The sequence below is a fragment of the Galeopterus variegatus genome, unplaced genomic scaffold (genome assembly GCF_000696425.1).
Source record: "Galeopterus variegatus unplaced genomic scaffold, G_variegatus-3.0.2 Scaffold681, whole genome shotgun sequence".
Classification (NCBI taxonomy): Eukaryota; Metazoa; Chordata; class Mammalia; order Dermoptera; family Cynocephalidae; genus Galeopterus; species Galeopterus variegatus.
In genome coordinates, this window is record NW_007726792.1 from 86,023 (window position 1) to 102,885 (window position 16,863).

The 16,863-nt window shown below is 36.2% G+C and overlaps 1 protein-coding gene across 1 annotated transcript in view; it reads left to right on the plus strand.

The window, feature by feature from the left end:
* SPAG6 (sperm associated antigen 6) overlaps window positions 1–8,511 on the plus strand; it is a 69,559-nt gene extending 61,048 nt beyond the window's left edge. The window contains exons 9-10 of the mRNA XM_008571331.1: window positions 2,353–2,498; window positions 7,510–8,511. Of these exons, the coding sequence (XP_008569553.1) occupies window positions 2,353–2,498; window positions 7,510–7,579 (216 nt within the window). The 3' untranslated portion in view covers window positions 7,580–8,511. The remainder of the gene's footprint in view (window positions 1–2,352; window positions 2,499–7,509) is intronic.
* The last annotated feature ends 8,352 nt before the right edge of the window (window positions 8,512–16,863 follow it).

The following is a 16,863-nucleotide window of genomic DNA, read 5'->3' on the forward strand; positions in this document are numbered from 1 at the left end:
TTGTTTTCCCTATGTTTTCTTCAAGGTGTTTTACAGTTTCAAGTCTTATATTTATGCCTTTAATCCATTTTGAGTTGATTTTGGTATATGGCAAGATGTATGGGTCTAGTTTCATTCTTCTACACATGCATATCTAGTTTTCCTGGCACAATTTGCTAAAGAGACTGTCCTTTTCCCAATGTATGTTCTTGGTGCCTTTTGTTGAAGATCAGTTAGCCGTAAGTACGTAGGTTGATTTCCGGGTTCTCTATACTGTTCCATTGGTCTGAGTGTCTGTTTTTATGCCAGTACCATGCTGCTTTGGTTACTATACCTTTGTAGTATAATTTGAAGTCAGGTATTGTAATGCCTCTGGCTTTATTTATTTATTTACTTATTTGCTTAGGATTGCTTTGGCTATTTGGGGTCTTTTGTTGTTCCATATGTATGTTAGGATTGTTTTTTCTGTTTCTGTGAAGAATGGCATTGATATTTTGATGGGGATTGCATTGAACCTGTAGGTCACTTTGGGTAGTATGGACATTTTCACAGCATTAATTCTTCTAATCCATAAACATGGAATGTCTTTCCATCTTTTGGTGTCCTCTTTAGTTTCTTTCAACAGTGTTTTGCAGTTTTCATTGTAGGGATCTTTTACCCCCTCAATTAAATTTATTCCTAGGTATTTTATTTTTTTGGTACCTGTTGTAAATAGGCTTGCTTTCTTGATTTCTTTTTCTGTTAATTCATTGCTGGTGTATAAAAATGCTACTGACTTTTGTGTATTGATTTTGTATCCTTGGACTTTACTGAGTTCGTTTATCAGCTCTTAGTGTTTTCTGGTACGGTTTTTTTTTTTTTTTTCTCCTATAGATAGGATCATCTGTGGGCAGGGACAATTTGTCTGTCTTTTCCAGTCTGATGCCCTTTATTTCTTTCTCTTGCCTGATTGTTCTGGCTAGTAGTTCCAATACTGTGTTGAATTGGAATGGTGAGAGTGGGCATCCTTGTCTTATTCCTGTTCTTAAAGGAAAAGTTTCACCTTTTCCCCATTCAGGATGATGTTGGTGGTGGGTTTGCCATATATGGCTTTTATTGCATTGAGATACTTTCCTTCTATACCTAATTTGTCGAGAGTCTTTATCATGAAGGGATATTGAATTTTGTCAAATGCTTTTTCTGTGTCTATTGAGATAATCGTATGGTTTTTGTCTTTGCTTTTGTTGATTTGGTGTATCATATTTATTGATTTGCGTATGTTGAATCCTCCTTGCATCCCTGGGATAAATCCCACTTAATCATGGTGTATAATCTTTTTGATGTGCTGTTGTCCAGGCACATATTAAACACTCCAAAAAAAACCCCCCAAAACAACTAAAAAGTTCTTTTTAAGGAATTAAACATGCAAGTGATTAAGGTGAATTTAAAAGGTTCTTTAAAAAATGAATGGAGGTGGCAAATTCATCTGAATAGTCAGTTATAATGCCTTGGATTTGTTGCTTCCTTACTTTCCTGATTCTTCTTCTCTGTGTTTAACATCTCCTCTACCTCCATCCTCTGCCTATCCCTTAGTATATTCATTCATTTTTTAAACACTTGTTCAGCATCTGTTAGGCACCAGGCATGAGGGGAATGGATAAATGAATGAATGTATAGTTTCTGCTTTCAATGACATTTATGTGTGACAGACATACAAACAGATACTTAAAATATTATGTGGTAAGCACGCTGATAGTGGTTTAACAGAATGCTGTGAGAAGGGAAAAGTACTCAACTCATCCTGGGATAAGGGGATGGGAGTGTCCCAGAGAAGGTTTTTTAAAGGAGGTAACGTTTGAGCTGAGTCTTAAAAGATGTATAAGAGTTAACCAAGCAAAAGGGGAGAGGTTCATGGAGTGTGGAAAGGCATTCTAGGAAAAGGAAATAGCATGGGCAAAGGCAAGAAGTGGCACAGTGTGCATGCTTTGATGTTATTTTAACAAAATTTAGGATGGAGATTGGGGGGTAAGGAGGCTGGAGAGGTATTTAGGAGCTCTCGGACCCTTTGTGCCTTGTTAGGGAGCTTTCCTTTAATTTTGCAGGTAGTGGAGAGACCTTGAGTGGGTGTAGCTTTACCTTTTACATTTATGAGTAGATCTCCATTGCCTTTGCTCATGTTCATTGCCTTTATTCCATCTCCACAACATAAAAAGTTAATGTACTTGTAAAAAGTGCATTTCACTTCCAATCATCAGCAAATTTTGGCTCTTTATGTTATACGTAGCTTGGGCATAAATTTTCTTTTACATTTTCTGAGATACATTATTGCTTTTCAATAATAATAATCTATCTGGTAAAGAAAAGCTGACATTTTTATGTGCTTCACTTTTCAAGGTGCTTCCACATGATAGCAAAGCTCGACGACTTTTTGTAACAAGTGGGGGACTTAAAAAGGTTCAAGAGATAAAAGCAGAACCTGGTTCTCTCCTTCAAGAATACATCAACAATATTAACAATTGTTATCCAGAGGAAATAGTAAGGTGCGGAATATAGATTTTGAGAAGTTCAATATTATGATGTAGTTTTTCTGTTTTCAAATCTAGATTTTATATCCACTGTTTCAAAACGTGGACTTTGAAATACTGCATGAGGCCGACGTTTACCCTTACTTCTCTCTTCATTTCTTCCCCTCCCCCAATTAAATAATGTTTTGATTGACACAAACATTTCTAAATCAAACTGGAATGTCATTTAAGACATTTCTGTACTAATTTAACATATGCTTTACTAAAGAGTATCCAGAGTTCAAAATAAACTAATAGTTTTTAAATTGCGAATACCTGGTTTAGAAGGGCTTTTACATTCTAATTTTCATAGTTCCCTGGACATCACTTTTCTACCTTAAGCTCATTTACATTAATGGGAGTCTGAGGGTACTTCAAAAAGTTCATGGAAAGATCCATATTATCTTTTAATTCTATTTTTCATAAACTTTTTGAAGTACCCTTGTATTACAAGTAGAAAAGAGATGTTGAGTAACCAAAAGAAGTTACTATCTAAATGCAAAAAAATTTACATAAATAATGTTGTTTATAATATGCAGGTACCTCAGAGTAATGTAGCAGGAAGCTATTTTCAAGAATAATATTTTTAAAAATAAAGCTGATTTGCAGAGCATTAAACCTAAGCCGTATTCCTTGTAAACCTAGAGGAGAACTATACCACTAAACCCAAAATAAATAAAAGCAAAATTACCAAGAAAAGATAGAATGATTTAAACAACTGAATCTTGAAAAATGCCCACACAGTGTGTGGAATAAAAGGCATATTTATCTATATTTTTCTAAACCTATACTCAATTCTTATTTTCTCCAGTTAATATTAGAAAATATAAATTTCAGTGTTTAAAACTTTCGTGTTACATATTTATATGTTATAACATATCTGTTCATTCTTTCTATTTAATATCAATTGTTTTCATATGTATGGTAACATTGATTTTAAAAGCACAATAATAATTTTAAAATTAAAATTTGTTTTCTATTCACATATATTCAGCCAATAAATTCTTTCCAGAGTTGTAAGTTTGTGCACTTCTGGGAGGTTTATGAGAACTCCTTGACCAAAAGAGTTTCAATTGGTCAGCTTCGAAAATATTAATGTATATAATATATTGTAGTAGTATAACATGTATAACTAGGCATATAATATGCAAACATATACCAAAAAATTTGTATAATATGAAATATGTGTGAGACCACTAAATGAAGTAAATATGCAATCTTTTATCAAGAAATGAAAATATAATTGATTTTTATATATGGAATATATATCCCTTTAGGAAGAATGCTATTTGATATGTTTTAAAAACTTTCAATGCAATTTTCTAATATAAATAAAATTACAGAGAAATGAAGGGGGAAAAAAAGCAAACTAAGGGCCCCCAAAATGGAATGACCTATTAGAATCAACCAATGGTAAGACACTTTATTGAATAAAAGTTTTTTTCTATACTTTTTAGGCATATTTTAACTGAGCACCAGGGGAAATTGAAAACTCTATCACATTAGAATTTAATGTAGTGCTTTGTCAAAATACCATTGTAAATTTTTAACTTCTTGCCTTGGTGGGCTGATATTTCATTAAAGAATTATTATTTAAAAAATTGTCATGAAGAATTTTGGTTAACATTTTCGAATTTCTGATATTTTTTAAACTATTGGGTTCTATAAAATGGTGTTTTATAGAAACTTCGAAACATTGTCTTTCTATGAAAATAGACAAATATAATCTCAAAATCGTTTTATTTTTGTAATTATGTAAGTCTTAATCACTTGGTGAAAACTATTTTAGAACTAATTATTCTTTATAAGATAGATTACCAACTGACATAATCTCTCATCTGTTATTAGCCTAAATATTTCATAATTCCTTCCAATTTTAGTAATCTTTAAAATTTTCTAATAAAGGTAGGTGGGATAAGAGGGAAGGAGTCCGGACTAGACATTAGAAGACCTAATTTCTAGGCCTGGCCCACTGCACAGCCATAAGGTGTTTTTTGAACTCCTTTGTCCTCTGGATCTCTGCATAAGCTGGGGAAGGGGAAGTGGCTTTTGGGAAACATCTAATTTGGGAGGGGGGCATGCACACAGTCTGCCATTCAGCACATTTCTGGTATCATAACAATATCCTACATGGGTCCAGTATAAGGTTACTTCACTTACATTCTTAAAGGCTGCACACAGGTAAGTTGGGATAGCAGTGGTTGACAGCCAGAGGGAGGGAATTTCCCATTCTTTTTTGGAGGTTCATTTTGGTTCATTCAGAAGGAGTATGACAGGGCCGGCCCGTGGCTCACTCGGTAGAGTGCGGTGCTGATAACACCAAGGCCACGGGTTCGGATCCCTATATAGGGATGGCCGGTTAGCTCACTTGCTGAGCGTGGTGCTGACAACACCAAGCCAAGGGTTGAGATCCCCTTACCGGTCATCTTTAAAAAAAAAAAAAATTGTTTTAAGACTATCTGGAATATATAACATATACTCAATAAATACTTAATGAACTGGATTACCAGAAAATAATGTTCCAAGTACTCTACATGTTTATACGCACCTTTGGAGTTTTAATTTTCTTAGGAGGCAGTAAGTTTTCAGGACAAGGACCAGCATTGGCTGCATAGGTCAAAGAAAGAAGAACTTCCTCAGGTATGAACTCATTCTGAAGGGAAGTAGGAAGGGGTTTTGAACGATCCACCATATTTTTTTTCTCCCTTAGCTCAGGAAGTCCTAAGAAAGTAATGATACATAAAGATTATTCTGGTTAGATTTAAACTGCCATTAGTTGCTAATGTAGGGTTCAAAACTTCTTCCTGATAAGAAGCTACTTTTGAATTCCTTAGCATTAGATAGACTAGTTGGAATGGGGCTTTCTGAAAGTTAATGGACAACTTGATATATTTATTTATGGGTCTATATACTGAAATACACAGTGGTCTGTATGAACTCATGGGAAGTTAGATAGTGCTAAGTGTATACTGCTGATGGAGGTGAGGGGAGTTTAAGTGCTGAGCAAATTTTCTTCCCTGTGGGAATCCTGGAGACTAAGTCTTGGAGGTCTTTGAGAAGAAAGGTATGGCAATTAGCTTGGAAATCAGCCAGTTCAAGCCTCAAGAATTATTGGTAGATCCTAATTTATTTATTGGGGACCTTTATTTTAAAGAAACACTGTCCAACAAATAATATGTGAGCCACATACGTAATTTCAAATTTTCTGGTAGCCACACTTAAAAAAGTAAAATGAAACAGGATAAATAAATTTTAATGATATATTTTGTTAACCCAATATATCCAAATATTATAATTTCAACTTATAATCAATACTATTAATTAGTTTATTTTATAATTTTTATACTAAGTTTTGAAATCTGGTGGGTATTTTATCACTTCCAGCTCATCAGTAATTCAGATGCTAAATTTTATCGGAAATATTTGACCTGTTTTTAAATTATATAAAATTTACAGTTAAAAAGCAGACTCACAAGTTGTTCCAAACACACCTAAAATTTTCCAGTAATTGAATCTAGGTCAGTTTTTAAGTTTTAATTAAATTAAATATAAAAATTAGTTCCTGAGACATACTAGCTACATTTCTAGTGCTCAGTAGGCATATGTGGCTAGAGGCTACTGTATTAACACAATTTTTAAAGATTTTTTTTTTAAATCTACCTCTTACATTTATATAAAAAGTACCTATCTGGTATCTGACACATTTATAAGGCCTATGAAGGTGAGACCTACTCTAAAATTTGTGACTAAACCAGAGAAACAGTTGTGAATTCCTCAGTGTAAGAATACTTTGAAGAAATCCACTGTTGAAGGACAATTTTTTCAAAGATAGGAGGCCTTTGGAATAGAAACATTCCCTAAGGTTAGCTTTTTATGTATGTATCTGTTTAAACATGACTGCCTATGAGTGCACTACTGAGAAGATACACCTCTGTTTTGCACACTTTAACTAAATAATTCGTGGAAGAAATTAATGTAATATAAATTATGAGTTTTTAACTCAAGCGTAGATAAAGATAACTAACAAAGGACAACGCAAGTCCCTAACATTAGGTTTTTATCTGGAGAAAATGCCTTCAGAAGCTTAATTATTTTGAAAGTTTTTAAGTCAAGCGTAGATAAAGATAACTAACAAAGGACAAAGCAAGTCCCTAACATTAGGTTTTTATCTGGAGAAAATGCCTTCAGAAGCTTAATTATTTTGAGTGTTTTGGAAATTTTAAAATTACACTTCCTTATATTTTTTAATCATTTATTATATTTTAGAATGCCTGCCAAATTTTATTTGACATACTTTTATGTGCATGTAAAATATTTCCATGGCATATCAAGTACTCTGCAATGTATCAATCAATATATTTAATACTTTTATACTAAATCTTTTATAAAATGTTCAATTTATAAAAATAAATTTATAGTACTATAGATGCCTAAGAACCAATGAAAATGATTAATTTTCTAGTTTTGTATGATATGAATATTTATAAACCACTTATTAAATAGTTCTTCAATGTGAGTTATACTCCCAGATCAGATCTGTTTTAACAGACACTGAAAGTGATGTCTGAGGCAAACAGAATGCAGAAGTTGATTAGTAATGATAGGCTGCGTAGTTTAACTTATGAAAAAAATCTTTTAGCTATGATCCTTCAAGCAACATCAGTCACTTGATATAATAAAAGTGAAGTCTTTGTAATAAAATATTGTCATTGGAGTGAAGTCTCTTGCTTGGAAAACATCCCCTTTGCCATTACGTTTATATCCTTTAAATGTTTTGCTGCTTCTCTAGCACAGTGTTATGAGTTGATGTTCTCTCCCTTCATCATCTCCCACCACATGCACAAAGCATTACTGGAGCATAATTATTCAGGGTGTAGTTGAGGTTCCACTCACAAAATTATTTCAGATAAACTCTTCATTTTGAATCTTTTGTGCTCACTGTTCTGAACCTTTTCACAAGTATCTAATAGCAAATTTTCTTTTTCAGGTATTATTCCCCTGGATTTTCAGATACACTTCTGCAGAGGGTGGACAGCTATCAACCACTTACTAACTAAGTAAAATTATATTTTTATACTCGAATTCACAGCAGAGATTTTAGGAGCAACAGTTGTTAATGCTCTTTCTAAGTATTTGAATTAAGTACATTCTAGATTTATTCAATGTGAAATACCTTTAGATAGTATTTTCTAAATTAATATAATACTTTAAAAACTAGTAGCATGAATATGAGGAACTGTTTATGGTCATTTGCATGCATATGATTTGCTCTAAAGATAGATTTTAAAAAACATTAAAGGGTTTTTAGGCATTGGTTATTGTTGTTAAAAACCACACACACTCTTACCACTCCCCCACATACACACCCATCCAACTAGATATAGATGAGAGATGGTGTTCAAAAATTTGTAGTTATTTTGGCCGATTCCTCATAGGCATAGGCAAGGAAAACTGGCTTTGCAAATTACACAGTGGGATATAGAAAGGAAATTGTTGGAAGAGGAAACTGATGCCAGGAATACAGGACACTTGAAAGACTCTGATGCTGGTTACCTAAATGCATTACCTTAACACACAGAATCTATGAATAAATTGTCAGGTTTTCCTAAGAATTTAGGAAGGCTCTCTTTATTACAAGTTTTCAGAGCTCTCTTCTCTTCACCCTTCCTGAAGTTTTCCTTACCTTTCATGGGGCTGGAGAGTGTAGAAGTCAGTATTAAGTGTTATACTCCTGCAGACATGCTTTCCATTCTCATTGAGGTTTCTTAGTCTAGCTCTGCTCATGAATGAACAAGAAAGCAGGCATGTAAAATCGGTCCTCGGTATTCCCTTGTCTAGCTTCACTTTCCTAAGTTTCAGTAGTCACATTTTCAGGAACTTAAGGAATAATTTGAGAATACCATCAGGCTCTGACTTTACATGCATTTTCACTTAGGAAGCTGTAAAGGAATCAAAGGAGGTTTCAATAAAATTTTAAATAAAAACAGCATTAGACTTGTCCCTTTCATTTTTCGTATCTAGTGTGTTTCTGACTGGGGAATATGTGATTGAATTTAAGAGTCTTGGTTAGTTGGTATGTGTATGTCTTTTGATCTAACGGGGGATATTACTCATGGTAATCTCTCCTGGAGGCCTGAAGAGGAGGTGAATAGCCCAAAGAGCCCCTAGGCCACAATGTTTCTAGTCCGGCTCCTTTCGGGTTTCTTTCTTGGACTCTTTCTTTTCTCCCCTCAAGGATCCTACCCATTTATTTTTGGTAATTTCTGGATTCCTCTCTGTCATCATCATTTCTCAACAGTGTATAACTTTGTTGTGTCTTTCAAAACTTCATCATACCCTGAATTGCCCCATTTCTTTTTGCCCTGTGTCAGGCTAGTATTGCTAGTGATTTCATTTTTTAATACTTACTTGGGCCGATTTTGTTTCCTTGTAGCAATTTCTTTGACTCATTGCATAGGAAAATGTAATTTTTATTCCCATTTTTGTGGCTTTCTCTTCTCTTCCTCCTGACTGCCCAGCTTGTCTTATGAACTCTTTAACAATCTGAGAAAATAAAAGTAGTTTTCATCTTTCTTCATTTAGACTATTGGAATGATGAATTTCCTATCATGTATTTTTGCCAGTGTATTTTATACTTGAATGATGTTTTTTACTTCACACATCATTTCATACTTATCAAATAGTACTAAGGTAAGAAAGTAATCAAATATTTAAGAGTGTTCAGGTGGATGTTATAATTTGATCATAAGCATTTTGGAATATTTATGCTATGAAATGTTTCTTGACATAAAACATTTTAAGCAAAATGAAGCTTTCTTTACTCTTGAAAAGTTTGTTGTGAGATTTAAAAAAAATAAAATCTTTTCCATTTGTGCTACAGCAAAAATAGTGTCTCATTGATGATATTCTCTGATATTATCACCCCTATTTTCAATTCTAATTCTCTGTGCCCCAAACTAGGCAATTTATTTAAAATTCAACTATCATTAGGATCTCTTACTTAACTTATATGAACAATAATTTTTAGGATTTCAGAATTGGTTGACCCTTATTATAGATTTGGTCGGTTCAACTGTCATGGAAAGAGGTGAAATCAGTGGTGCCAGGAAAGAGATGCTGGAAACCTGGGTTCTAGTCACTACTCTGTTAGGTAGTGAGGGTGTTAATACTTGCTCAGCTTACTCATAAGATGCTTATGAAAATAACCTGCAAGGATGCATGTAACAATTTTGTAAACTATTCCATTATATAAAATCTGACGTGATTTATGGGAAATCATATTAATGACAGATTATACATTCTGACCAGCAATTGTGCAGTATCCTCCAGGCCTCACACTCTTAGATAGTGGAGTTTAAGCCAGATGATTTATGATAAAGGAAAAACACTTTTCCTGCCCTCATGGAGTTTTCTAATATAATCACATTTGCTTAGACACAGGAAGTGGAATAGGCACAAGACACTGCACACAAAACAGACATATTTAATTTAGAATGTAAAAGCAAATGACAACCTCATATTTATAGGACGTTGACCTGTTTTTCTAACTCTTTCCTCTCAAAGAACAACCTTTCCCTTAAAGAACGGATGAAAGATTTGCTTGTTTCTAAACTTGATTTGAGGTCCTGCTTAACATAGACCCTGACCTTAAATTCCTGGGTGAGGCCATCTCCAATCTAAGATGTCAAGTTTAGAAACTAACCTTGAAAACCTTTCCCTTAAAGAACGGATGAAAGATTTGCTTGTTTCTAAACTTGATTTGAGGTCCTGCTTAACATAGACCCTGAACTTAAATTCCTGGGTGAGGCCATCTCCAATCTAAGATGTCAAGTTTAGAAACTAACCTTGAAAGAATGAAGAATTTTTCTGTTGTGTTTTCAAATAGCCAACCGTCGATTAAGATAGGTGCTAGCAAATGCTGAGGCTTATGTGCACTGTGGCTTATTCTGCCACAAAATTCACTGTTTAGAAAATATTGATTTGTAGCTATTCTGCTTCTTTCAGAGATTGAAAGGATCAAACGACAGTCTTTACTACAAGTATTGCATTTACCAAGTTGGTTTAGAGACTGTTGATTCATCCATGTACTTATTTTTCTGGTAATATGAATAGTTGTTTTTGAGAGGTCTTGATAGGCCATAAAATTAGACACATATTCAGTGATATTGCTTAAAAGAATTTTTTTATTATTTTTGTAAAAATCAATAAGTAATCTTTTAAACAATTTAGGCAATATATGAGTGGATAAAGGAAAAATAAAAACATTATTCCAGCTCTCTCAACCCAGAAAAGAATTGTCATTAACAATTTAACATAATTCCAAATAGCTCTCTAAGCCTTTATACAGCTAGCACAAATTTTGGAAAAATATATTCATGCTATACATGTTATTTTTAAATAAAAAGCAAAAGTTACAGCAGTTTGCTTGTTTCACAGAAGATGGAGTTTTCATTTTTTTTATGTGTTTATGTTAGTGGGTTTAGGGAAAAGTATTTCTTCAGTAAATTAGGGATCAGTATAAATTATTTATAAATGGGCTCTTTTTATTCATGATTGATATACTTTTTATAGTATATTTTAAACTGAGTGCTGAATCAAGAATATTATACCAAGGGCTGGCTGGCCAGTTCAGTTGGTTAAAGCTCGGTGTTCTAAGGGTTCAGATCTCCATATGGCCAGATGCCAGAAAAAAAAAATTATACTAATATATCATTATTTCAGTGTGGTTTGGTATAGATATTTATACATTAAAAAAAGCCTCTAATTTTTCCCATGTATATAGAACTTATGGTAATGTACTCTTGCTAAAATTATACTAAAATATTAAATTTATAAATTATGGATGATAAATGTTTATTTAAAGTATTTATTTAAAGTCCAACTCTTTGAGAACTATTGTAACCTAGATAGAGTTCTCTTCTTTTCATATTTCTGTAGCATGTATAGTTTAAATCAAATAAATGTAATTAGAGTACCTAAGAGAATGTCATCATTTTTCCATGTTTTTCTTCACTAACCCATTTTTTTTTTTCTTCACTTCCCATTTTTTTTCTTCACTGACTGGAGTGGAGGAGACATCATTACAGAACTGGGCTCCTTAATAGAAATAAGGATGATAGGTACCTGAAATAAGAGAGGCCAGGTGGCAGTACTTAACTGTCACAAGCAAGGTGTGTACAATTAATACAAAGAGTGGCCAGACTGATGTGGCATCCAGGAACCCAATCCACAGAGAGCTATGAAGAAAATTCCTTCCAAGCCTTTTTCTTAAATGAGTGAGATGTGCCTTGTTCTCTCCAGTCCCCAGTGTCACCCAGCACTGTGGTAAGCACATAATAGAACTAGTGCAGGTTGGGCTGAGAGTCAGGGTTGCTAATGAATGACTTAGGCCTGGTTAGCCTATGACCACGGTCAAGTCTCTTCAAGTCCCTAGGTCTTAGTTTTCTGAAATATCATAGTGTAGTGTGGAAGAGTACAGAGTCTAGAGTTAAAGAGACCTACATTAGAATCCCAAAACTGTTATACACCCTGAGTCAGTGGCCTTGGGCAAATTACTAATAGCACCAATTTCATAGGATCCTGAGGATTAAATGAGGGTGAGTGAGCACAGGACTAGGCACATAGTAAGCAGTGCCACAATTAGTCTATGTGATATCTTTGTATAAATAGAAAAAGTTGCCCAGTCCTCAAGACACTTTATTTCCATCTGGCAGAAATTATTGTAATAGTCTTATTTTGTTACAGCAAGACACTTTACTGCCATCTGCTGGAAAATTCTCTTCATAAATATGCAAATCTGTGATGTCTCATATGTGAACTATGCCCCCTCAGAAGTGCTGGTGCCCTTGTGTAGTACGCAACCTGCACAACTGTGTGCCTATGTGCTCAATAAATTATATTTGCTACTTTTCTTTTCACTTTTGTAAATGGTGTTTGGAATAAAATTCCAGATAAACAATACTAGTGTATGAAGAAATTCATTAAAAAAAAAATCAGAGTTAAAGTTGATCTCAATAAAAAGAATCAGCATTTTATTATAAAGCCTGGAAACACTTGTGCCCACTTCTTTCCTCACTTCCCACTTTCCCCATAGAAGAGTATGTTCGATAATAAAAGCGAAATTTAAGTGAGCAGAGGTAATAAAGCCATTTCTCTTGCATTTATAAACACTGGATGTAAGACCAAATTAGGGGACATATTTTATGTATGTAAAAGCAAAGCATGTTTTAGAATAACCCATATAGACTTTTCATCTTGTCTTTTAAAATTGGATCAAAAATAGTATACTAATATCAGTATTGCAAGATGGCAGATCTCTGGCAAGAATTCTGTTGGGCTCCATTCACCCATCTTCATCTCAGAATGTAGGCTTGGATATAATAGGTGACCCTCTCTTCCAGCCAGATAGTCTTTATTGAAGGGATGATTATAGTACCCTTTTGTACACAAAAGGAAAAATTTGGCTTGTTTTCATACCTAGTAGTACAATCATGGAGGAGACTGAGTAAAGTTGGATAAGAGAAACCTTATTGATAAAGGGAGCGTTCTCCCAGGATACAGGATTTATCTTTCACCCTGGCAAGAACCCCAGGTACTAGGATGGCTCTTGGAAGCTTGGAGAAAGCAACAGCCCACGGTAAGTAAAGTGAAAATGCCACACACACAACTCCCATGGCAGACTGGAAGATGGTATGGAATGGCTCGGAGAGGTGGTTGTGCTAGAGTGCATATCCTATGTGGAGATGGAAGACCCACCAGCTGACTGTGTTCTGAGGAAACCCCAGAGGATACACCATTTACCAAAGTGGTAAGGAATGCATTGTTAAGAGGGTAACAATCACTGAGAATCTCAGTGGAGGTTCTCTTCTGTAGGCCACGGTTGACCAGAATGGAGGAGACATGGTAACAGAACTGGGCTCCTTAATAGAAATAAGGATGATAGGAACCTGAAATAATAGAGGCCAGGTGGCAGTACTTAACTGCCAATAAGCAAGGTGTGTGCAATTAATTCAAAGAGTGGCAAAACTGATGTGGCATTTAGGGACCCAATCTACAGAGAGCTATGAAGATGGTTAATAGAATTCAGTGTTCTAGAGGCAAGATTAATGGGCAGTCAATAAGGGTATCAATTTATAAGTCAACAAGGGTATCAATTTATAAGAAATAAATCAAGAATGAATGGTCAGGAGGCTGAGGGCAGCTGCCCTAGTAGATAGTCATTCACTAGCCTGGTTTTCAGACCTGAGTCAATTCTCAGATCTGGAACCCATTATTTGAAGAAGAGGCTGGTCCCTATGAGGACAAAGTCTTAAACACTTCAGCAAATGTATTCAGTTATTTCCCCAGCACTTCAGAACATTGTCCCAATCCTTTTACCAGTGACAGAGTTCTGCAGTAGGTCTAGACACTATTGCAAGAAGCCCTGACATATTCCTCAGCAGATCTTATGGTATTAGAGGGATCTGTGGATGCCAGGGAGAGTTATTGGTAATCCCAGTAGAAGAATCGCAGCATAGTCTCCTGGGATTCCGGAGCAAGGCCATGTCATCTGTAGTAAAAAACTACATAGCATTCAAAAAGAAGTTCTTGCAGACTACTGGGCCCTGATTGAGATGGAGCATCTGACCACAGGACATCAAGTAACTATGCAGCCAGAGATATCCTCATGAGCTGGTTCTGTCTGATCCACCAAGTCATAAAGTTGGGTTGACCCAGAAGAAATCCATCATAAAATGGAAGTGGCAGATACAGGACCGGGCATGAGCAGGGCCAGAAGACACAAGTAAGTTGTACCAATTGGTGGCCCAGATCTGCATGTCATCCACTACTACTGGTTGGTGGCCCAGATCTGCATGTCATCCATTACTACTGCATTGGTGTTTACAACTATCTCAGCTCACAAATATGCCTGCATGGGGGGGTGTCCCTTATGGCTAACTGATGAAGGAAGAAAAAGGTCAACCTTCATTAACAGATGGGTTGGCTCATCAGAAAAGTGCAAGCCAAAAATGGATGCTGCTATATTACAATTCTACCTAGTGTAAACTTGAAAGAGAGTGATGAGGGGAAATCTTCCCAATAGGCAAAATTCCTGGTGATGCACCTGGTCATCTACTTTGTGTGGAAAGAAGAGTGTCTCAAGATAAGAAACAGGCTTATGGACAATGGTGAATGGAGTGGAAGTGGCTTAGAAGGAGAAAGGTTGGTATGGATACAAAGCGTGAAGAACTCTGCGTCACATGTTACCACCCATCAAAGCAACCACTACCAAAAAGGCACTAAATAACATGACTCAGCCATGTATATCAGCCTGTCTCTCACTAGCTACTACAGTGCTGGCACAATGGGAACATGAATGGAATAGCCATGGTGGCAGGAATGGTGGCTATGGATAGGCCCAACAGGGCTTCCATTCACCAAGGCTGATCCAGCTACTTCTGCTACCAGATGTCTAACTGTCAATAACAAAGACCAGCACTGACTTGCCAATATAGCACCAGCCTCAAGGAGACGTTAACCAACCATTTGAAGGTAAATTGACTTCAGTGGATTTCCACCCTGGAAGGGGCAGGAACTCATCTTAACTGGGATTGTTATATATCCTGGGTATGAGTTTGCCTTCCCTATCCACGGAACCTCAGCCAGCTCTACTACCCAAGGACTTAAGAAGGCTTGATCCAGGGCTGGCCAGTTAGTTCAGTTGGTTAGAGCACGGTGTAATAACACCAAGATCAAGAGTTCAGATCCCTGTACTGGCCAGCTGTCAAAGAAAAAAGAATGCTTGATCCACTGACATAAGATCCCATGTAACACTGCCTTGGACCAGAGGACTCCTCTAGTCCTGTCACATACTGCACCATTCCTAAGTCATTGACATGATAGAATGGTGGAATGGCCTCTTAAAGACACAGCTGAGGCTCCACGTTGGAGATGATACCCTACAATGTTGAGATGCCACCTGAAATCAACGACCGTTACATGCTGCTATGTCCCCAATAGGTAGAATACATGGGTCCAGGAACTATGGCGGGGAGTAGGCATGACCCTGCTTACTCATATTCCCATTGGTACATCTGGGGAATTTGTGCTTCCTGTCACCTAAATTTTAGATTCTATGGGTCAAGAGGTCTTGCTTCCCAGAGGGGTGATACTTCATCAGTAGATAGAGTCCCATTATACTTTACACAACAGCTGCCAGTCAGTCACTTCAGTCTCTTCATGCCAGGAGACCACAGGAAAGGAGCCACTATACTAGCAAAGATCGTTGATTTTGATCATCAGGAGGAGGTACGGCTGTTACAGAATGCAGGGAGGGAAGAACGTTTGGCACACAGATGATCAAATGAGGTGTCTCTTGATGCTTCCATGCCTAGTTTTAACAGTACACAGACAAAAACAGAAGCCATGTCTGGGGTATGCACGGTGACCAGGGACTAAGACTCTTGGATGAGATGAGGGTCTGGGTTACCCCACCAGGCAATCTGCCTAGACCAGCATGGCTGCTAGCTGAGGCTGAGGTGACACTAGTATGGGGGTGTGGGGGAAGGAGCGGGGAGGAAAGTGGTAGATAAGAGGGATGAAATATCAGTTACTTCAGCCTTGAGATCTATTGCAGCTGCTGCGATGATAGTTTTCCCACCAACCTTGTAAGTTTCCCTAGTAATAAAGGCAAACAAGAACCCTGGAATTTCTGGTTACTAGGTGGGTGAACTTACTGTAAGAAGCAAGGAGATCTGAGCAGCACAAGGGATGAACCATAATAAATACTTTAGTGCTCCACCCGTATCTCCTCTTCAGGGTCAAGAGCAATGCACTTGTCCTCCAGCTGCTGCGATTTTTCAGTCACACTTTTTATATCCTTACCATAGATATGAACTGAATTAAATCCTCACTCACAACCAGAATGAGTCTTAATAATTTGCCAAATCTTAAAATTAACACCTTAAGTTGAACCAAAAAAAAAAAAAAAAAATCAAGAACACTTAGGTAACTACTTCAAATTGGAATCCAACCACACCAGAACATCAAATTTTCTCAGATCAAACCCAAACCAAAGTTCCAGACCCTTTGCACATAAAACCCTGGATAGACTCTCTGTTGCTTCACAGCCTCTGCTAATTAGAAGTTCCTGTCTTTCCTCTGGGAGTTGCTACCATCTCCCAAACTGTGCTCCCACCTGAGGTTAGGAGAAACAGCTAGAATTTTAAAAAATTAACTAATGCTCAGTTATCTATTTGGTTGAGAGGGAGAAGAAAATATCAGCTATTTTTCATAAAGTAAACCCACACCCACCAACATCAGACCCTTCAAGTCACATCGTAAAAATAAGTGACAACTGGCG